This window comes from Neolamprologus brichardi, chromosome 7 (genome assembly GCF_056152115.1).
Source record: "Neolamprologus brichardi isolate AB-2024 chromosome 7, ASM5615211v1, whole genome shotgun sequence".
In the NCBI taxonomy this organism is placed as follows: Eukaryota; Metazoa; Chordata; class Actinopteri; order Cichliformes; family Cichlidae; genus Neolamprologus; species Neolamprologus brichardi.
In genome coordinates, this window is record NC_142110.1 from 45,546,319 (window position 1) to 45,569,813 (window position 23,495).

At 39.2% G+C, this 23,495-nt stretch overlaps 2 protein-coding genes across 3 annotated transcripts; both read left to right on the plus strand.

Annotated features, from left to right (window-relative positions):
• Positions 1-1,169: 1,169 nt before the first annotated feature.
• git2b (G protein-coupled receptor kinase interacting ArfGAP 2b) lies at positions 1,170-19,609 on the plus strand. 2 transcript variants are annotated; one of them, XM_006788893.3, is made up of 20 exons: positions 1,170-1,441; positions 2,039-2,172; positions 2,348-2,460; positions 3,642-3,747; positions 5,297-5,383; positions 5,485-5,615; positions 7,664-7,758; positions 8,181-8,226; positions 8,443-8,494; positions 8,610-8,682; positions 8,796-8,893; positions 8,996-9,107; positions 9,552-9,703; positions 9,809-9,961; positions 12,089-12,298; positions 12,451-12,540; positions 13,129-13,211; positions 14,322-14,477; positions 15,915-15,978; positions 16,507-19,609. In XM_006788893.3, the coding sequence occupies exons 1-20, from the start codon at positions 1,390-1,392 to the stop codon at positions 16,714-16,716; spliced, it is 2,217 nt and encodes a 738-aa protein (XP_006788956.2). In that variant the 5' UTR covers positions 1,170-1,389; the 3' UTR covers positions 16,717-19,609. The 2 variants fall into 2 exon arrangements, with proteins under 2 accessions (XP_006788956.2, XP_035762825.2); XM_035906932.2 differs by lacking the exon at positions 12,451-12,540 and having other exon boundaries at positions 1,172-1,441.
• A 96-nt stretch (positions 19,610-19,705) lies between these two features.
• Positions 19,706-23,158, plus strand: LOC102792360 (glycolipid transfer protein-like). The gene is made up of 5 exons (XM_006788895.3): positions 19,706-19,931; positions 20,364-20,422; positions 20,526-20,659; positions 20,754-20,904; positions 22,769-23,158. Exons 1-5 carry the CDS (start codon positions 19,829-19,831, stop codon positions 22,949-22,951), a joined length of 630 nt encoding a protein of 209 aa, XP_006788958.1. The 5' UTR covers positions 19,706-19,828; the 3' UTR covers positions 22,952-23,158.
• Positions 23,159-23,495: the final 337 nt, after the last annotated feature.

Sequence of the window (23,495 nt, forward strand, 5' to 3'; positions counted from 1 at the left end):
CACATTTGGACTCATCAGGACAAAGCACAGATTCCAGCTGGTCTGATGTCCATTCCTTGTGTCAGGTTGAAGAACTCTCAGCAGTGATTTCTTTAGCATTCAACCAAGCCCAATACTTCCTCAAAATGATGTTGAGATGTGCCTATTGTGGCTATTTGAAATATGTAAAGTGGGCTGTGGGCTCTGAGCAGAGGAAAGCCATTTCTCTTCTGTTTACTGTGCTCTAATGTAATCCTCTGCAACAGATGTTTTAGTTTGAAGTTTTAGAGAATGAATGCATTTTATTCTATAATCTTTTTGATGATATGCAAAATGTAGTGGCTTTGAGGCTGCCAGATCTATGTACTGGAGTAAAAAAAAAAAAGTTTAATCTAAAAGGAGATGCCAGAAGTAAACAAACATAATTAAAAGTGACATAAAGTTCTCTCAATAAATACAGTATAAAATCCAATTTTCAAATGCTTATTTCATTTATTAAGGGAAAAGGGTTTTCAAAACAACCAGACCCTATGTGTAAAAGCAGTTGCCACCAAACCTAATAACTAGCAGTCAAACATGTGCAAAGGTAATTAGACTTTCACATCACTGAGGAGGAATTGTGTCTCACTCTTCTTTGGAGAATTGCCTTAATGGAGCCACACTGAAGAGTTTTCTAGGATAAATGGCCTGTTTGATGTTATGCCAAAGCATCTCAATTTGATCCTTGCACGATGTGTTACTTTTGAGATCTTTTAGCCTACTTTGCCAGACAGTTTCTAATTAATTGAGTTCTTGATTCAGCAGGTCTGGCAGTAATCAGACCTGGGTGCCTGATTGGTTTCTTTAAAAAAAAGGAAAAAAGTCCACCTATATTTGGATATTTTTTTCCTCTTAAATAAAACCACCACCACCAAAAGTGGATTTTGTATCTTGATGATCTGAAAGATGTATGTGTGACAAGAATGCAAGTAAATAAATAAATACAATTATTCAATTAAACAAATCTGCACTGTACATTGTATTTATTATAGTCATACCGAACAGTGAATTTCCACTTTTGTTAATTTCAGTGGCAGGCCAGTGTGACTTTTATTGTGTCCAGTGTGACAATTTTCCTTTATCGCGTTAGTCTCCTGATGGTGGTGCTTTCTGCACTCTGTAGGGCCTTTAGAAGCCACTGAAGGAAACAAGGAAGGAAGCAGCCTATGAGGCGCGGAGGAGGCTGTGTGAGTGTTGGAATGGGTCACGGCTTTGTTCAACAGTAGGAGGGGAGGGCTGACGGCTACAGTCGCTAAAAGTGTAAAATACAATCAGCCGGGCGAACTATCCTGTCATATTTCTGTGTAGCTGTGTTGCAACGTAACTTCCAGATATTTGTTTCTCCTGGACTCGAAGGATTTCGTCTAAGGGATGTCAAAGCGAGTGCGAAGCAGAGAGGTCTGCGCTGATTGCAGTGCTCCGGGTACGATGCCAGACAAGCTAGCTGTAACGTTAGCTACCCAGCTAACCAGCTAGCCCCCACTATAAGTTATCGGAGTGTCTTGTTAGCCTGGCTAGTTACTGCGACTGTACTAACAATTAGAAATTAGCTGAATTACTAATTGTAGCGGTTGTATTTTTTCTTGTGGAAACGTTAGGTGTTTTTTTTCTTCCTCTTTTCTTCCCCTTTTTTTGAAGGCGTGCCTGTGTAATCACATTAACCTGTCTTATTCTGAACTAGTTGCTTGACTGTATTGGTTGTCGGGTTACAGTAAGGTTAGTGGTGCGTTAAACGCAGTATTATTTAATTTCTTAAATAAGACTGCTCAGAAGACAGCGCTAACTTGCTGATAATCAGTAATGCCGCACAGTGGGTGTTAATGCTTGTGAAAACGTTTCTTGATTATGTCAAAGACTTGAGGGTGGAATACACCTTACCTAAAGCAGTCATGTCTTACTGCAAGTCAGCGAATATCTTCGTCTGGTTAGAGGGAGTTACTGCTCTGGGTTAAGGCTGTCTGTTACGTTATTCATCAAATATTAGACTCATGGGTTAAAAAGCACTGTATCTGTATCGTAGAACCTCGCTGGGCCTCTGTTAACAGGGGTGTGCTGATCTGCGATGAGTGCTGCAGCATCCATCGAGGTCTTGGGAGACACAGCTCTCAAGTCCGACATCTGACTCATTCTCCGTGGCCACACTCACAGCTGCAGGTGGGGAAGCGGGGACACGATCTCCATAAATCAAACGCAAAGATGCAAATGAGTACAGTCTGTTCTCCATAATGCAATATGTAAATATATAAGAGGACCATGTATGACTAGGAATCCCCAAAGTAAACGTATTTTCTGCCTGTTCTAAAAATGTTAATCTGCTTTCTTGTTTCAGATGGTTCAAACACTGTATGGCAATGGAGCTAATTCCATATGGGAGCACAGTCTTCTGGATCCTTCCTCTTCAGTGAGTGGGAAACGCAAAGCCAACCCACAGGACAGAGTGCAGTAAGTTTTATTTTTTAAAATATGTCATTGCTGGTTTTTGGTACACTTGATTGCACTTTGATATTAAATTGTATTGGCAAAATTGATTTTCTTTGCTAAGGTCAGTAAACATGCCTAATCAGCCCGCTCTACCATGAACGCCACTCACAGATAGTCAGTCTTAACTTGGAGAACTTGCTTGATCAGCTGACAAGCAGGTTAGAAAATAAATATATCTGCAGTGCGGTCTAGCTGATCAGCTACATGATCATGCAAGAAACCGAATTTTAGAAGAGTACCTCCTTTAAAGGTAATTCTTTTTGCGAGGAGGAGTTTTTCCCATCCTTTAGAAGTCATAGTACAACAAAAACAAAATCTGCGAAGCAAAGAGATTTGATTTAGTAAAGCCTGTTATAAACACCAGTCAGTCTGCTGTGTAGCTTGGGGAGTAAAGATAAACAGTCAGCCACATGTAAGCACAGCAGTGCTGTGTCTGACCCGCACACTTGGAGCAAGCACTTTCATAACTTCTTACCAAATGCAATTTCTGAGATGGACGCTATCTTATAAGGTTTCCACCACAAGCACTTTCCCCGAGAAACATTTTAAGGATCTTGGGTGCTCAGCAGTTTAAACTGGAAACAGGCTAAATTTAGTTCCTTAAGGTGTAGTTTGAAATGTTTAGTTCCAGGTGTTTTAAAACCACTGGAACTGTGGGGGAATTCTGCTGGGACCAATGCTGCTTAGTGGTTAATTACAGACAATTCAACTGCTTTAAATTCTGTTCAACTTCATTCACAACATATGGATTTATTCTGATTGCTGGACGTTGTTTTTGGGATTAAGAAAGTAAGGGTATTTTTACTATAACTATTCTTTTCTATTGGCGTAAATATTTTTGTATTAAAACGAGCAACGACAGAGTTTGGATGTGACTTAAATTGCACCCCTAAGATTCTTGGCTTACGTGAAAGCCAGACAAATCTAGCGTTGTGGCGGTATGGTGGTTTACATGACCGATACGTTTCTCTGCCATCAATGTAATGCTGCACATACAAATCTGCAGTCCATTGTTTAATGTCCAGTGTAAGTGTTGGCTTCTCGTCAGTGTTTGTCTTAATCATAAACAGTGATGTGCTCACTTGAAATCTTGTAATTAATGTCCACATTTTGAGATTGTGAGAGTCTCTTGTTGTTTCAAGTCCTAATAAGACAGAGTTCATCAAGGCAAAATATCAGATGCTGGCGTATGTACATCGGATGCCTTGTCGGGAGGATGACAGTGTGACTGCAAAAGACCTCAGCAAGGTGACAATTTACTCTGTTGTTTCATTTAAACGTTCTTCTTGTAACACTATTAGACGTTAAAAAAAGAGGATCTTTGAGACTTTATTGTAATACAGCATGTGTTTGATTTTAATGTTAATATCTGACCAGTTCCTGCAAAATCCAGTGATGAGTTTCCTCAAACTTAACCTGGGCTACTAATATTACGTAGCCCCTCCCCAATGTCACCAAACAGGGCATGGACATGGGGGTATCCTGTGGAGGAAGTTGTCCTCCTGTGGATTGTGAGGGATTGTCGGGTGGGGTCTGTGTAGGTCAAACCTATTCTAGTGCATCCTGTGGATGATTGATTGGATTATATTCTGGGGAATGGCAGGCAGAAGGCAAAGGAGTGTACTATAAAGCAACATTAATGGCTTAGGGGACTATGTGATTAAAATCAGAGTTTTCTGTGTCCATGTTTTTTACCTGGATTATTAACCATGGTAATTTATGCTGAACACCTAACCTGGTCGGGAACAAGGTATGTTCTGAGTCTTAATTTAAAATCATCTGCAAGTGCCACATTTTCAGTGATTCTTTTATTTACAGTATGTTTTAAGTCCTATGTAGATTCTGTGCTGGTGGCATACTTTTTATATGTGCAGCTTGTTAAGCCGTAACCTACTAAAACTTACTGAATGAAGTGCTAACTCTGACTGTGCGTCACATTGTCCTGGGAATGTGCATGTATTGATTTGTTGATGCAGAAAATGTTTTAATGTTGTTCTACTTGATTGTAATCTGCGGGAATTCAGCAACTAGAACACAGAACACACACCAAGAACACCTGTTCGTTTAAAAAATAAATTTCACTTGTCCATGTCGCCTTTATTAGGCTGTGGGATGGTAAGATTTCTTGTTAAAAATGTATCCAGATTAAAGCACAGAGAGCGTACTCGGCAATAAAAAAACAAACAAAAAAACATTAAATTGAATTAAAATGTTTATATTATCACTCTGTACTAAATTGCTAGATTAATACTTTTTTTTTCTGCATTAATTTCTTGCCTGATTTGCAATAGTGTTGCATTTTACTGTTGCAGTTTTTATGTCCTTTATAGACTTTTAATTACCCTTTTATATGACCTGTAAACCGCCACTTTTTATGTGACCGTGAACAGAGCCTGAAGCAGACACTCTGCTTAAAAGAGGAAGCTGGTAACCACCACTGTGATAGTCGTTATCTTCAACTGGGGTTTGAATGGTTTTTGAGACCGCTCAGCCAAAAAAAGTCTGGCTGTGTTGAACTTTCTTTGTAGAATGGCGTTTCGTTAAATGTCTTGGGCTGCTGCTGTCCTTGGGCTGTTCCTGAAACTTTTTATAGTGTGCAGGGACTGTTGTGCTGTCGGGGAGGCACCTTGTATGGCAATGCGGCTGGTCGTTATGTGTATATGTATATCTCAACAGAGTACTGCATTAAAAAGAAATAACCTGTCACCACAGTTATAAGAAGGCCTAAAGCTGACGCAGTGTCTTCATAATCAGCTGTAATGGATTTTAAACAAGGTTCTTGTTGAATGTCTTTCAGCAACTTCATTCCAGTGTCCGTACTGGGAACCTGGAGACCTGCCTTAGACTCTTATCTTTAGGAGCTCAGGCTAACTTCTTTCATCCAGTAAGTTTGGGGGAATAAGCAGAAAGTTGATTTGGAAGTGGGCGAGATAATACTAAATACTAATGATTAACCACTGTTTTTTTTTCCCCTTCAAATTTTAGGAGAAGGGAAACACCCCACTACACATAGCAGCAAAAGCAGGTCAAATATTACAAGCGGAGCTATTGGCAGTTTATGGAGCTGATCCTGGAGCGCTGGACTCGAGTGGGAAGACCCCCATTGATTATGCAAGGTAATGTATAGCCTGTATTTTTATTTTAACACCTTCAAATGTTCTGATAAAAGGTTTGGGGTTTTGTTTTTTTAGGTGAGAGCAGTCGAAATGTTATATTGACACTTGATGATGTTAATACCACAAGATAAATTTAGAAGTTTCACTTTTAAGTGGCATTCTGCTTTCAAGCATTTAAGTGGATCATATGTTGTAGTCAAGCGAATTCAGGAGCCTTGTTCATTTTCTGTATGTTGGGAAAATGACTTCAGGGATATGTCTTGTATAGAAAATGCAGCAAGCTGCGAAACAGTATTTGACGTTGTAAAGTTGGGATTCCTATGTGTAACTGGTAGTGCAGCTGCAAGCATCACCTTAAGAGATGCAGTCCAGCTCATTAGTGGCTGTGATACAGGAAATGATGCACAACATGCAGATGTAAAAATACACAGGGAAAAAAAAATAGCTGTGCTCTTGCTTTACATGTTGTATCTTGTGGAAATGTTAGCCGGATACTTAAACAGCAAGTGACAGGAAGTAGCCAGCAATACACAGCAGAAAAGGACAAAAACAGCTAAGCTGCAAATGGAGGGGAGGGGGAAATATTGTCACCCGCTGAAATGGCTAAAATATTTAACATGCCTTTTACAATGCTAGACAAAAAGTGGCTTTATGTCCGAGTTTGACTAATTCAATGAAACGAGCAAGGCAGAAGAGAAAGGAGGAATTCAGTTGTGCAGTGAGCTGATGACTCAGCTTGGTTAGTTTATAGTAAGTTTCAATTTAGCTCAAGTAAAAAAAAAACTTGTCCGTGTGGACCTTGATATTTATCTTCAGTCTCATCCACTCTGTTATCATTTCCTCAGCCAGATCAAATGGGAATCTAACCAAAATCTACATTTGATTTTTAAATATAATTATTGATGTGTAAACTGAAAGCGAAGACAACAGATAAGACTATGGAAGCTTGTTTCCACTAAAAAAAATATATAGGATTTATTATTATTATTTATTAACTTGAAGCTATCAAATAATAACCTGTAATTTTGACTTTCAGATGGCAAAAAAAAAAGTGGCAGAAAGAGGCTTCCATAAAAGACAGGGTCATTTAAGTTGGGACTTAAAGGGGACTTTAGACTTCTATTTACAAATGGTCCTCAGCAAGATTAAAAGTGTCGGGGTGCATTAAAATGGAATGCAGTCGGCACATATTGAGAAAATCTCACTTTTAAGTTCATTTAGTCCAAAATTTTGAATCTAAAGGTCATTTAAGACTCATCTTCACTCAGAAATACTCACACTAACTCAATAATAGTGTGGTGTGAGGCATTTTTACATTAGTTTAACAGATTACAAGATGTTGTTGTTATTCCCTGATCAATGATCAATACAGTAACACTGCCTTAATAGTTCAGTGCAGACTAACTGGCAGACAATCTGATGGCTGTCACAGAGCTTACAGGTTTTAGTTGAAGGAGATTTATCAATGACTCTATTATTACACTGATGACTGATTAGCAAAACAGTTACGTTTACATAGTATAAGAAGACAAGATAACGCATAGATGAGATGATAAGACTTAATGTGCTCTGCTGTGTGGTTTGATATTGTCTGGATGAATGAGGAAATTAAATAGTGTGTCTGACTGCTGGTTCAAGCGTGGGAGGTGAAAAGTCACAGAAAACCTCAGTTTGTTGAGGAAAGCCTGCCAAGGAGCAAGTTACTTTCAGAGAGTCTGTTACTCTGGTAACTCACTCAGTTTAAGGTAACGCTCCTTATTGAGCTTTTACTGAACCCGTCCCCACAGCCTGCAGAAACCAACAAGCAGAACCTGTTATTTGTGATGGTTTTCATCAAATTGAATGTTGTAGTGCTGTAATAAATATTTTTTTTTGTTGTGAAACAAAATTATTTTGAAAATCACTCCAAATAGTGGAATAGTATGGGAGTACATGATTTAAAATCTGATGCTGACATTGTAAGGCATTGTAAGGTACCTGAGATATTTTTAGCTGTAGTTCTTTAGCATATTTCTGAAACTTGACCTTTTTATTCCTTACCTCTGCAGACAAGCTGGGCATCAGGAGCTGGCAGAGAGACTAGTGGAGATCCAGTATGAACTCACTGACCGGCTAACATTTTACCTTTGTGGACGAAGACCAGGTAAATGCAGTAAATCAGTCAAGCACAGCTGCAGCTTTGCATTAGAGGAATGTATTTAATAGCTTTAAAATGGCATAAAAAGCAAAAAAATGAGTTCAACAACACAAACTGTTAAAAAATAACTGAAAAAAACGTGTTTTCTGGAGTCCTATATTTAAAATATTTTGTGCAAACACACTCAAAAATATTTAAGTACTCGATACAAAATTGGAAAGATAAAACAAATGACAATAAGATTAAATCATGTATGATTTAAAAAATAAAGCAGATTACATACATATCACCAACTTTATAAATCACCACTTCCAACTTTGTGCTATCCTCACCACACTAGTGGGTCAGTCCCTGCCAACCCCCCCCCCCCCAAGAACTTTTGATTGTGAAAATATTTGAAACGTTATCTCTTCATTGTTGTGCTACAGATCACAGAAATGGGCAACACTTCATCATTCCTCAAATGGCAGACAGGTAAATGTTAAAGCTTTTAATTTGAAAAACTTGAGATCTGGTAATGAGTTAATGTGAGTTTCCGTTGATATACGTTAACCATCTTATTTTTCTTGTGCTGCATTGGATGGATAAGAAATAAGTAAGTTTCTCATTTTTGCCACGAGCCACTGTTCTTGTGAGTGTGGAGCCTTTTTCTGCAGGATAAATAAACGTTGTTAATTTCTCCATTTAAAGCAGCCTGGATTTGTCAGAGTTTGCAAAAGCTGCAAAGAAGAAGCTGCAGTCGGTAAGACGTTTTTACATGGGATTTGTTTCCCGTGACATTTACAGTGTAGCCTCTTCTTCATCTGCTGTTTATTCTTTAGGAAACAGAAGTGCTAACTCTGCTTACTTTGCCGTAGCTAAGCAACCATCAGTTTGAAGAGCTGGCCATGGATGTTTATGATGAAGTCGACAGAAGAGAAACGGATGCAGGTTGAATTACAAGAACTGTTTAAAAAAAAAAAAAAAAAATTTAAAAAATCACACCGTCTATAAAGCTCTTTTACATTTTATTTAAACATTATGTGCGTCTTGCTTTTTTTCAGTGTGGCTGGCCACTCAGAACCACAGCACGCTGGTAACAGACACCACAGTTGTGCCTTTTCTGCCTGTCAATCCTGAGTACTCATCTACCAGAAACCAGGCAAGTGCTTGCACCTTATGTCCTCATGTTATAACTTCACTTCTTTGTGTGCGACTAGTAGATTTGGTAAATGATTTGGTTTTAATCTATTTGCTTTCTCAGGGTCGTCAGAAATTGGCAAGGTTTAGTGCTCACGAATTTGCCACACTGGTCATCGATATTCTAACAGATGCTAAGCGACGGCAGTGGGGTAATTCCTGTGAAAGTCCCAAAGGTAGGACATGATTATTTTCCACTTGTAGCACATGTTAAATTCCCCTGCTAATCTACTTTTGTTTTTTGGGCTATATTAAGTTTGTAAATGTCCTGCTTAGCATATGAACAGAAGAACATTTTCAAAAACCACAAGCAGTGGGGGGAACCTAAATTTGTTGGCCTATAATAAGATGCAGAAAGTGTTTTCTTTGGAGTTCAATGTGGAGCGAAATATAGACAACGCTACGGTACACAGGCAACAATTAAAGTTTCAACCATGTGTGAAAAGGGGCTTAATAATGTCCTGCATGCTGCAACTCACAGAAAACCAAGAAAAATTGTAGGAGGTCAGATAAAGAATGCTGGGTGTTGGATTCAATCAATAAAAAGGGATTGAAACAGCTGCCTGTAGCCAGCACTGCTGTTTGATCCCTAGTCCTTTGATCTTTGGCTCTGCTTTCAGATAATGTGGAGCTGATCCTTCAGGGAATAGACGGTCACCACAACAGTGAGGGCCAGGATAATGACCAGCCAGATTACGACAGTGTGGCATCAGATGAAGATCCGGTCCAAGAGGCAACATGTGGAGACAGCTGCAATGATGGAAGGACCAAGGTTAATGTGTCTTAAAGCATGTTATTCCATTGCTTACTGTAGGCTTTACTTGTAATACCGATCAAATGAATCCCATCTTATGTCCGTATGCATCTTTCACTGCAGAGCTCAGAGTCTTCTGATCTGTCTGATGGACCAATCACAGTGCAAGAATTTATGGAGGTGAAGAGCGCCCTCACTGCATCAGAAGCCAAAATACAACAGCTTCTAAAAGTCAACTGTCACCTTAGTGAAGAGCTACGTTTGATGCAGAGCAAGGTTAGTTAAGACGCAAAAGTCGAGGTCACTTTATGTGTCACATCGTCTCTGGTGTTTCTTGTTCTGGTTATAAATTGCATAATAATGTTGCTATTTAAACATAACATTCTGAAATTGTGTTTAACATGTAATGTTAGTATAACCCAACTCGGGGTGTATAGATGAGATGTATCACTGTCTTTACCCTAAAATGCTTTCTTGACTCTACACAGACTTAAATGGTTTAAGTGTGTGTGTGTGTGTGTGTGTGTGTGTGTGTGGATAGATAGATATCGTACATTATTCAAAATGAAATACAAAAGAAATGCTGGGTTTTTTTGTTTTGTTTTTTATTTTGTCTTCAAGACTAAGGTAACTGTAAATTTTGTAAATTTGAGCTGTGTGACTTGGCATGTTATCATAGCAGCCATCAGAACATGGGTACACCGTGGTCATAAAGTCATGGACATGGTTAACAACGATACTCAGGTAGCTATGGTGTTTAAATGATGGTCATTTGGTACTAAAGGGTCCAAAGTGTGCAGAGAAAATAGCTCCCACAACATTTCACCACCACCAACTGCCTGAACAGTTGTTCTTCGAATCGTTCATACCAAATTCTGACCCTATCATCCAAATGTCACAGCAGAAATTGAGACTCATCACAGCAGGTCAATTTTCTCTTGTCCAGTTTAGGTGAGCCTGTGCAAGTTACCTGCTCTAAGCTCACAGGAGTTATGTATGGTGTGGTCTTCTGCTGCTGTAGCCCATCTGCTTCAAGATTCCACCTGTTGTTCTTCTTCTGCACGCGCTGGTTATAATAAGTGGTTCTTTGAGTTAATGTTGCCTTCCTGTTAGGCTGGCTGATTAGATATTTTGTTAATAAGCAGTTAGATGTAACTGAAAATCATTTAAGGAAGTCATGCCGTTGTTTTTTGTGAACAGAGAAAATGGCTACAATGTGTCTGGATGCATTAAGATTCCTGTGACAAGGATAGCAGATTTCAAATTGCAAAGCAGTATTTTCTGTTATAGATGTTTGTGATGTAAACTCAAATCCTATGTCAGATCTTAAAAGGCAACCCACAGAGGACATTTTGCTCCATAGCATAAATCTGCAATGATTATTTAGGAACCACCTAAATGCAGAAAAATAACTGGAGTTAGCTGTTTCCATTACACAAATGTCAGCAAGTTAGGTTCCTGACTTGTAGACCCACAACCCACAACTGTCTAATTTATACTATTTATTTCAGGCATGCCGCATCACTCACTTCCTCATATCTTGGTATTTCGAAAGTCCCTCTTTTCCCCGATGGTATTCAAACATGCACATTTTTACAGTTCTACGTGTTTTTGGGAAATAATCGTGTTTACTTTTCCCTTCTCTCTGGCAGAAAAAGCCTGTGGATGTAGAGACTGAAGTGCAACAAAATCAGTCAACAAAGGCTTTTTTTGTTGTTGTTGTTGTTGTTGTTAGAGAAAATATACATTCATGTTCTTACAATACTGATGATAATAGGAAAAACTGTTTCTCTATAACTGCATTTTCTGATGTAATTTGTGTTATATGTTACATCAGTCATTGTTGCACTCAGAAACATAAACTAAAGCAAAGGACAAAATTGTAGACAACCCAGTTTTTGTCTGTACCCCTTGTGCTTCATCAGAATCCCAGGTTTATTTTATTGATGCCTCTCAACTTTACCTCGGTTATGTCTCATATTTTTAAATATTGACTTGATATGCTTATTTTTGCATAGTAATACCTACTTTTTGTTTCTTGAAGCTGTTGTTTTCTCAGAGTGTAAGCCCTGTTTGTGTAAATAAGGGCAACCCCCTCTGTGGCACTTTATCAGGGGGTGTTGCACTTCAAGATCTGTGGTGTTTTTTGTTTTTTTGTTTTGTTTTTTCAACATACATTGTCAGCATTTCATTTGTCAAGGAAGCAAGCCTTTTGTTGTTTGAAGGACCTTGAGCAGAAACAAGAACAAAACAGAGATGAAGATAAGCTGAACCTTATCCAAATAGCTTCCCACCTGGAGGCCTAGCTGTAATCTACTCTATTATTGATGCCGCACCCGGCTTTTGTGTGGAGATCAGCTCACAGTTAAGAGTCAAATTGAAAGATGTTTTTGTTCTCTACAGCTGAATTCCCTGCAGACTGAAAACACAACACTGCGATGGCAAACCCCCAGCGGACAGCAACACCCCCAGGGCCTCTTTGGTCGACAGCAACCTCGCGGAGGCCGCGCCAGGTCCATGTATGAGACGGGCTCTACTCCAAGGCAGTACCCCCACCGAGTTGACACAGCTCGGCATGACGATGGAGTCATTTTACAACCCTTCCCTACCAATGTAAGCTCAGGAGTACCACTGTTTTCATTCTTAATTTACCAAAGTGGTGATGCCTGGCTTGGGGCTGGTGTTGTTGTTTTTTTTAATTAATTAATTCATTCATTCATTGCATCTCAATAGAGTATGCTCAACTTGGTTTGACCCCTTTCTAGATTGGTAGGGGTCCTTTGGGGACGGCTGCTTCCTCCCTTCCTACCTTCCCCTCTTCCCTCTCCTGGTCGTGGGATGAGAGATCTCGAAGGGTTAAGTACTGAAAATTCCCGCGGCTCAGAGGCAGCCCCAGGGGACAGTGAAAACTGTCCTCTTTGACCCCACAGTCTTCTCTCCTGACCTATAAACTGTCTATAAACTGCCTTTTCTCAGCATCTCCTGCCTGCATGCATGCACTGCAGTGCCTCTGCTACAGTTCAGTTTCTGAACAACCCCAGCTTCTCATTGTCAAAAGTGCTGACATGTTGCATCAGAGATGGCTGCTTGAATAATCCGACAGCTGAATCCAGTATATGTGAAAGATGTATAACGGATCACCACATTGTGCTTTTTAGGGATAACTTTCTGATAAAACAGAGGACAGTTGACACCTTCGCGTCTACTAATCGCATCCTGGGCAGTGCAGCTGTGCTCCGCCACATGAACTGATTGTATCGTTTCTGCCTTTTTTTCTCTTCACAGTGAGATGTCTTAATAATAATGAGATCACAGGTTTGATTTTAGAATTGCATGTTTCTAATTTCTGTGCGGCCACATTTGCTGCCGTGATATTAACTTTGTCTAATCACATACAGTATATACTGTGTTTGATTGACTGTTGTCCTCTGACATTCCTACAGGGCTGTAGTCTGGAAGGACAGAGTACAGTGCTGGAGAATGACTATGACACTACACCCAATCACTCTGAAATGGAGGAGAGTGGGTAAGATCTTCTTCTGTTAACTGTTGATTTTAAAGACTAAAACACCATTTTCTCTGTATAGGTTTAAAATGAAGGCCACTTTGATCACAAATATAAAACATCAAAGAAGCCCCTTTGCAAGATTTGCTTACTCTCTCCTGAAAGAAGTGCACGCATCACATTTTTTAATATACCAACTGTTCAAAGCAAAAGGAACAAGTTATGAAAAAAAGGATAAGCCTTTCCCCCTGTTTCTTGTCTTGAGACATGACAGTATTGATGGAGCAGAAGCTTACAAAGTTAAAGGTCACATGAATGGAGAACGGGAAGCCAGATGTGGATTAGTTTTGACAGGTGTTTAGGAAAAAAACGGCTTTGAGCCGTTCAGCCTGCCTGCACGGTTCAATGAAATAATATACAGTTTCCAAAGATATTTTGATATATAAGCCTAATTCTAAAATTTATGAATTTAGATGAGATTAACCTTATTTTAAAGAAAAAGTAGGAGTAAATCTAATTAAGTAAGGGTATACCACTTACTTGTTAAGAAATGTTCTACTAGTCTCTTGAGAGGCAGCTGAGGACCGCCACAACAGCGACCCAGTCAGCCTGCCCAATGGAAAATGGGAGATTAGGAGCAACTGAACTTTCAAAATAAGAGCAAGGGGATTTTCCACTAATAAAGCCATTGCATTATTCCTACCAATTATGAAAAAATGGCATTAAATTGCAGGATGTGTAGTGCAAGTCAAAAGCTTCACCGTTCAAGCAAAGTCTGTCGGGAAACACTGCACCCACCTACTGGCTTCACTACAGATCAGTTATTTAGAATATTGTCCTCTGTAATTTATCGTCCTTTAGCTTTTAGAAGCCTGACCCTGACTTTAGCCTGAAGTCAACCAGTTTCTGTAAAAAGCTGTTTCTTTCACAAAGTAGAGTTTTTCTTTTATCCAAACTCCACCCAACAGGTACTTTGAGGTCAACTCTCTGTGTGATACTTTTTGTTTTCATCTTGATTTCATTATCCTCTTCAAAAGATCCACCTTTGTTGTATAATTCATTGTTTGGTGGGTTCTTTAAGTAACACTCCTGTAAGAAGATCAGTTGTCAGTTCTCTGTTTTTATTTGTAGCAGCCCTCTTGCTGCCTCTGAAGCAGCCCACCAGCAGGAGGAGGGCGAGGAGGATGCTACCCTGCCTTGCACAGAGGACGTCATCTGTAAGACGGAGCAGATCACTAAGAACATCCAGGAGCTTCTGAGAGCTGCCCAGGATACCAAACATGAAAGGTATTGAGCAGTTATATGAATAACATGTAATGTGATATTTATACAAAATGAGCCAAGTTATATTTCAAAAAAATAATAATATAATAATATAATAATATTATAATTCAAAAAAATTTCTAGCTATTCAAAATAAAATCTTTCTCTCGATGCACTGTGAATCTCAGTTTTTCCACCGTCTGGCTCAGATTCCATGCTTGTATTTCTGTCATTCTGCCTGATATGTTTAAGAGCTGACTTTGCCCAGGTGCTTTTAGGTCAGTGGTTTTTTAAAAGTTGTGTATAGGGCCTTGGCCTGGATGATGCCAGCTTGCATCCTAAGGAACTAAAAGTCTCCTTATTTTCACCTGAGTTGCAGAGTGAATACAGTTACTCACATATTGGTGAAAACCAAGCAGCACTCTGATTTCCAGCCCTGTTTAGGATCCCTCTGTGTGAGTCTACCGAGTGTGGGTCTTAGGTCTGTCAATGCAGCTAACAGGAAACAAACAGCACATGATCTTATTTTCCCCTGTAGTTTGCCAAGTCCACAGTAGTTACTTGTTTATTAATAATTTCTTTATTATTTTTACTGTATTTTTTTTTTTTTTTAAACTGTTCCACACTGCTACCCGTTTTTCCTTTTTGTAGGTTATTGCTTACATCGTCCCACTTTTTCTTTTGTGTAAATATCTTTATTTTGATTAACAATGTTTCCCATCTAGCTCCAGGGATATGAGCAGCTATGTGGTTAAATGCTGCTGAACTTGCGTGTCGCTTCTAGAAACACTAGCTGGTACTAAAATAATAGTTCATATTTTATTAATGAACTAGAGCCATTGTCTCTCTGGGATGGGAAGTTGTAAATAAGAACGGTGGAAAGTATAACGCACAGCCGTGTGAACCAGCACGATTCTGCTCGACTAAACTGGCATACAACCTCTCAACTGAAGCAGTGTGTAAACAAACAAGGACAGGCTGCTGGTACTAGCATGTTAGCACTGCCTACGTTAGTCATGTGGGTGCACAACAATCAGACAGTATATGTGTGTACACATTTGAGTGACATAAAAAAATTTGATTCGATTATTGAAAAATGTGTTTCATTCAAATGGCTTTAAAAGATAAATTACATACATCGACTGTTTCCGTCTGTTCACATTTTTAAAACGTGCTGCTGATCAAGGCAACAGGTTTTAAAATGGTGTTAAATAAATGTCCTTTGTGGTATGGCCCTGCCCAGAAAAGCCATTCACTGCTTTCATAGAACAGAAAGGTGCCAAGTATTGTTTTTAAATGATCGCTTATTCTTTATTTATTTACTGTACAAATTTGAAAACAGTTGAATGAAATCCTAAATAGCCAAATACTATTACACCCCGTGGCTCTTTTTGATCGTTTTGAGAAAGGTTTGTGGAAAAAAATTCACCCATTCATCCTTTTTGTCTCCTCCTACTGCAGCTTTCTGCCTTGCTCTGAAAAAATCTGCATGGCTGTGACAGAGATGGCTGCCCTGTTTCCCAAGGTAAGATGACTCCGTTCCAGCAGCTCATTGTCCAATGGAACAATTTGCTTTGTCTGACAACAGCTGAAGGCAGTTGTTTTCACACATGAACTCCTGAAAATGTCAGGAGAATAAGGTCGGGACATTGTCAGAAGCGGCACTTTATCACATGTAGCACGCAACAGGATATAATCTTTACTAAGCCAAATACTCTTTGAGGGTGTTGCTTGAGTGAAACTCGCTATATTCTCACATCAGACGGACTTTGTAATAGAGACCCAACAGAGTAAAGAGTGCTTAATGTCTGATCCAACCAGATCTGACATTTTGTTCTCATAGCTTGGCTGGATGTGTGAAAGCAGCTTAAAATTATTTGTCCAGATAGGTGGCACCTGCTTGTTCCATTGCTTGTATTGGATCTTGTTTTACCCTCTCAATATTTACCTTTGTTGTAGTCGCATAGAAATCCAGTGCCTGCCTAGCACATAAAGTGATTACGAATGCTTTCATGTCCTCGCCTTATCAAATCTCCTTCCCTCCTCCCTTCAGAGGCCGTCCTCAGAGACAGTGCGAGGGTCTCTGTGTCTGCTGACTTCAAGCGCTAGCCGGCTCCACGGAGAGTGCCAGAAGGCCGCAGAACACAACCTCAGCCCGTCAGACATCCAGCTGGTCACTCAGCAGGTCATTCAGTGCGCCTATGACATAGCCAAAGCTGCCAAACAACTTGTTACTGTGACAACCAAAGAAAACAACAACTAATTAAACTCCAAAGACACTCCCAATGCGCCAAACATATAGCATATAAATGATGTTAATCAATGGTTTCCCTTTTCCCCCCATATTAATCAGTGTAAGCTTTTGTGTACATTCCTAGAGGTGGAGAAAAAAAATATAACATGCAAAATCATAGCTCAATCAAAAGCTTTATTTATTTTGTTTTTATACCATGGTAATAAAAAGTATATATATACAGGGGGAAAAAACTACTTGTTCTTTACCTCACAGATTGAATCTATTCAGTTTCCAGAAGTGCAGTGTTGCCTGTGTATATAAAAGCAATTAGAACAAACAGTTTTGCATTATCCGTTTCCTTCTAGAGGACACCATCAGTCATTAGCTGTGCTCACTGAGGTCCGCTTTCTGGTACTCATAGACGATCAAAGGTCTTACCTAGCAGCAATGATCAGAACAGATGAGCTACTCCAATCACAATGTTTGTTTGTTTTTCTTTAAGAGGCAGTTACAGTGTTCATTGTTCTTGAATCATTGTGGTGTTGCTTGCTTCAAGTTCAATTGTTTGTTCAGTAAGCCAACTGTGATTATAAAAGCAGCTTCAGTGTATCGAGCACCGTGTGAGTGTCCAGACTTTCAGCCCATCCAGCAACTCCAGCAGTTTCAGTCCATCTGCAGGTTGAAACAGTGTTTATAAGTAAAGTATCAATAGTTTTTGGGTTTTTGTTTTTGTTTTTTGAGTTATAATGTTACAGCCATACTTAAGATGTTCTGTGTGTGTGTGCGTGTGTGAGCGTTGGCCTCAGTGGCCTGTGTGAAATCCATTTTGAATCAATTTTACTAGCGTTATGCAAATATGTAAGATGTATGTATCCATGTAATTCTTTATCAGAATAATCCAAATGCTATTCTATTTATAAACTGTATGTCATACCTCTAAGAAAATATCAATGTTTATTTTCATAAGCTTTGGTTTAACACGATGCTCGGCGCAGGCTAACGTTTTTGTTCTGATGTCTGGGACGTCTCAACCAGCAGTTAGTTATAGGAAATGTGTGGTCTGTTTATTTTAGTGTGGTGTTTTAACTCCAGTATTTTAGACGCTTCATGTGGTCGAGTATGTACCGCCTACGGCTTACAGCCAATGATAATGTAATTGTACCCTCAGTTCTAGAATAGTTGTTGTAGAACACGGGTCTAATGTGACACTCGCTGTGAGCCAGATGTGTTTGAACCAGGGGTGGAAGGAAAACTGGAATACGCTGCACGACAAGTGGACGGCAGGGTTGTGCTCTTATTGCAGGGTCCTTACTGTGCAATTTAAAGTGTAATGTAATTGGTGCTAGATAAAGAAAAAAGCAGATTAATTTATCACTGCTCAATTTCCTTAAAGAGGACTAGCTGTTAGCATGTGTTAAAGAAAATCTAAAGCACCTGTTTAACTGTAACCACAGCAGTATGAACATGCACGTTCATTTTTATCTAAAACTGCTTTCTTAGGTGGCTGGGTGAGGATTAAAAAGACATTAAGAAGTATCCTTAAAACGTCTTCAGTGCACATGAGTATACTGTTCATTTCTGGTTAGTTGCTTAAGTCTTCTTAGATGTGTTTTTGACAGAATATTAAACTATTTGTCAAGGTCTGCATACTGTTTTGTTTTAATAGTTTTCACTTGCATCACATGATCTAGAAGCTTGTTCATGTCACAGAGATCAGTTTTTTAATTTTTTATTACTGTTTTCTAAGTCTTTTTGGTCTGGTCTTGGTGGTCTGGTGAGAGTGATTACTTACATTTAGCTTTATTCTACCATTGTACTGCATTCTTCTTATTGTCTCCTTAAGGTTGCAAAGCAGGGGTGTCAAACTGTGGGCCACTTGAAGGTCCTAAAGTACACATTTAATAAGCCTTTCAGTTATAACAGTGATGATGAGCAGTTGGAGATGGCTCAAGAAACTGGTCTTGCAACTTTTTAGTAGCAGGTAGTTCAGTGTGTTGACAGATTTTTACACCAGATCCCCTTCCTGATGCAACCCCTAAGGGTTTTAGGTCTCTTCCCAGGATTGAACTTGAGATCTTTTTGTTATTAGGTGACTGTGTAAACCTCAACACTCATAAAAATAGGTTCAAGTTTAACAGTACGTGTCCGTTTTTAAAGAACTGAAACCCATCAGCAAAACTGCTCTCTGGTCTTACACTTTAAGAAATAAATGCATAATTAAAGAAGCACTGACGGCTCATTATCCAGACTCATTTCCAGAAAATGTGCCAGTTTTAGTAAGGACTGTAAAAATGGGGAATGTTATTCCATTAAACTGTTTTTTAATGGGATACTAAATATTTAAAAAAAAATTGTATTACTTAGTGTAGCTTGGCAGGCCATGAATGATATCAGTGTTAGAAATAAAGCTTTAAAACGTATAAAAATACTGTTAAAAGTTTACAATTTTTTTGCCTTCCTGGACTCAATTGGACCCTTTGGTGGTCTATTCTGGCCTCTGTACCCTGTGTTTTACACCTTTGTCTTAAAGGAAGACTAGGTTTTACTGAATAACATGGTCTGATCTTACCTGGTCTGGTAGTAGAGCATTATGGTAAAGTATGCAGGTGGTTACAGCAAACCTAAGAAGGCTGTCTTTTAGAAAATAAATACCACTGCCATTCATCTCCTAAAAACCAGCCATAGTACCTCTGTGAACAAAATGTAACGCAAAGCAATTTAAGTAGCATATAAATACTTTTTAGACTACAATTTTTTAAAAGCACATAAACTACTGACTTTATAATGTTATAATGCACGTATTCAGTTACTTCCACCCTGGAGTCAAAACCGTCATTTAACTCCCTGTAACTTGGAGCCTGCCCTACCTGTGGTTCAAAGCAATCCCTGCCTTAGGTATAATAAAGTCATTCATACCTCATCTTTTCTCCTCGTCTTATTTCTTTGTGTGTGTGTGTGTTGTGGACATACCGCGTGTTTTCACCACGCTCGTGAACTATTTCCCACCAGTTGGTGAAGAGCGAAAGTGGCCGGTTGCGCTTCCCCACCCATCATAAGAACATAGTTCCGGGTTTTTCTCAGCCGAGAGCTGCTCGCTGTCGTCGCTCTTCTCTATTCGCCAAGCTCGTAAGGAAGGATCATGTCGCTTTTAATGGAAAATCAGTTCTGTGAACTGCCCCCTGACAAGGCGATCGACACGAAGACATTCCTGGACACCGTCTCTCACATCCCTGCGTTTTTTGGTGAGTGCAACTCCATCTGAACTCATGCAAAAACACGTAAGGTGACTTTGCGAGTTTCCTCGGGTCGCTACGGTGTCAGCCTTCGTACTTGGCTGATTTTTTTTTTTTATTTAACTACCTCGTCTGACCACCTGAGCTTGGTTTTCACGTCGGGACGTGGTTATTTCACTTCAGAAATTGAGGTGTCGGGTCACGGGGACCATGTCAACCAGCTGCGGCCGTTTGGCCTATAGAGAAACTCTTTGTTGACTCTGTGAACAGAGCACACATTGCCCTCATTGTGACTTAACTGAAACTGTGCATTCACGGCATGTTTTTAGCCCTCTCTTTGTAAACAGCTGATTGGCATTCATCCCCTACTCTGAGCCGGGGACATGTCAACTCATTCATATTTTATTGGCCCTGCTCTCAAATGTCTCGTTTCTTTTCCAGACTGCTTAGGATCAAAAGTGTTTTCAATCATCAAATCAGACATTAATGGCAATATAACGGTAAGATGCAGGCGGGCATATCTATTTGTGTTACTGTAAGGGATTTAAATTAGAGATAGGTGCAGCTCCGACATGCAAACTGAACTCAAATGTGCATTTTCAGAAAATTAGAGCGGTATATGTCACTAATCCCGCAAAGTACACCACCCTGGAGGACATTCTGGTGGCAGAGCGAGAGGCTCATGGAGCAGAATGGCCTAAAATTGGAGCAACGTTAGCTCTGATGTGGCTGAAGAGGTAAGGACCTCCTGAACTCAGAGTTGTGTCATACTGTCTGTTCAACTTTCGTTTAGTGAAATGAATGCCTGTATGTACTCCGTTTCTCCTGCAGGGGTCTCCGTTTCATCCAGATTCTGCTCCAGAGTTTGGCAGACGGGGACAGAGATGAGAACAACCCCAACCTCATTCGGGTTAATATTACAAAAGCCTATGAGCAGGCACTGAAGCGATACCACGGCTGGATTGTTCAAAAGATTTTTAATGTGAGTAACATGTGGAAGAAATTCATTGTTTCTTGTGGTGACACAACACAGACCACCCCAACCGCACCCAGACTGATAAGAATCGAGAACTGGTTTCAGATTGTGCAGTCCACTGCAATCGCCTCATGCTGGCGTGTTTTTCTCTACACTGCATAAAAATGCTTTCAGATTCATTACAACTGCGTTTCACTTTGAAGCGTTGTAACCTTAGGTGCCTTACCTTATGAAGCTGCACAGCATTTTTATCTCTTGAGCCCATCCCTATGTTGTAGTCTCACATTTTGCAAGTGTCCCAAATCTTGTCGCCGTCGCCAGCACTACATCCAAGAGGGAAAAATTGCAGTTAAGCTGTGGAGGTGATGGAACCTACCACAAAAAAATAAAATCAATAAAGTATACATTATTATTATTATTATTATTATTTAAAAAAAGGAAATGCAGTTGGGGAAACTACTTCTAACAGAGGATGTTAGCAACTATGAGAATATGGCTGAAGTCTCATGTAACATTTTTAACTGATTAGTATAAGAAGGGATGTCAAATTCAGTCTATATTGTGGGCCACATACAGCCCTTTGTGATTTACATGCTTAATCCATGAGATGTTTTGATATGAGGGAAAAGAAGAACAATTTCAATAGGAAGTCTCAATTTTGGATGGAGAATTGCTGCTGTAGTACATGACAGAAGTCTGTCAGCATGACTCCCTGGGCTCAAATTTTAATAAATAAATGTGTAGAATTACAGAAAAAGTTCAGTTAGCTCATTGCCCAGACTGCTCTGTGATTATAAACCTGAGAATTGACAGAAAATTACCTTGTTTTGTTTTTATTGTAGACCCACTGTAAAATCATACATTTCCATAGTAGATAGTGTAACCTTCTGTCATTTCATTGTATCTATTACTTAATTACTTTTGCATAACATGAATGGCCATGGTAGAGGTCTTTATCATTAGGAAAATCTGTCAAACTGAGTTAAAGTTTAAAATCTACGCCCTAATTTACATTTCCAAAGCTGTCCAATGTGCCCTTGTTCACAAACGGTCTCTAAACTGGGTGGGATCGTACATATGTTCTAACAAATTGCCTCAGTTTTTTAAATGATAAAGAATTGAAAACTCCGTCTGCAAAGCTTTTGGTGCGTACACTGAAAGAAATAAATGCATAATTGAAAAAAAAAAGCACTGACAGGTGGTGAATTGGACTTTGCACTGCAATTTAAAAAAAGAAAACAACTTTAGGTAATTTCTGACCTCCATGCCTTATGTTTGACACCCCTGGTATAGGTGATACAGTATAAGTACATGGAATACAGGAATATACAAATATTAGATCAACTTTCCACTTCCTCTAACCTCCTTTGGCTTTTTATTGCATGTACTTTGCAAGGTAGTTAAGAAAGTGGCATTCAAATAAAATACAGCTGTTGCCAAACCCGTAACCTACAAACCTTTGAGTGTTTATTTAGTTTGCCAATGTCAAAATGTGTGTAATGTGTCCCACACAAACACTCTTTGCCCCACAAGTTGTTGTTACACTGTGGTCACCTTACTTGCAGCCCCCCTCTATGCTGTTCTGACATTGTGTGGAGATTCAGATAAAATGGGTGCATGGGTCTATTCTTCTACACAGAAAATTGATTAGGGATCAATAAAGGATAAACAATGAGACTCATAAGCAGGCTCAATAATGGCATTTGTGCAAACATAATCTTATCAATATTGTCTCCTGATAAGGCAAAGCACTTTCATTACATGCTATATAATGTTGCATATATATATTTATATTTATAGTTTTCATTAAAATCCATTTAACCTTTCAGTAAAACCAGCTTCTCCATCTTTTTTCATTTTTGTTTCGTAGGCTGCGTTACTTGCAGCTCCCTACAGATCAAACTTTCTGAAGGCTCTGTCAAAAGGAGAGGAAGTGAAAGAGGAGGACTGTCTGGCAAATATGCGTCAGTTCCTGGTTAATTACACAGCCACTATAGATGCCATCTATGAGATGTACACAAATCTAAATGCCGAGCTGGACTACACCGTTTGATGTCCCGGCACATGGCTGGACTGGACGCGCAGGAGTATCCTGCATCACTCTCAGGTTTCGCAGACGTCCAGTTGTTTTTATTAGGACTGTTTTTTTTGTGTGTGTCCCTCCTTGGGTGGTATTTATTACTTTGATGATGCAGTAATCATTACTAGCACTGTGAATTTGCTCTCAAGATGATGCCTTAATAAAATGCAGTTTAAAGTCTTTTTTTTGTTTGTTGTTGTTGTTATTTTATTTCAACTTACTACTGCAGCTTTTTATTTTAATTTTTGGGTGGGTTACTGCTTTAACAGATTTCTTCACCTTTAACTTCAGTTCCCGTCCATGTCTTACATTCAAATGTTCTCCACCTCCATCCATTAGCCTGGGAAATTATATATTTTACCATCCCGTATTATTAGGTTTTTAAATTTCCAGATTTCAGAGTGCCTTGGTGTCACTGAACGATTGTTTTGAAAATATTAAATATAATAGAATATTAAATATATATATTCTCATCTATAAGTTCACCTGTAAAGAAAAGCTAGTAGAAGTTGTTTTT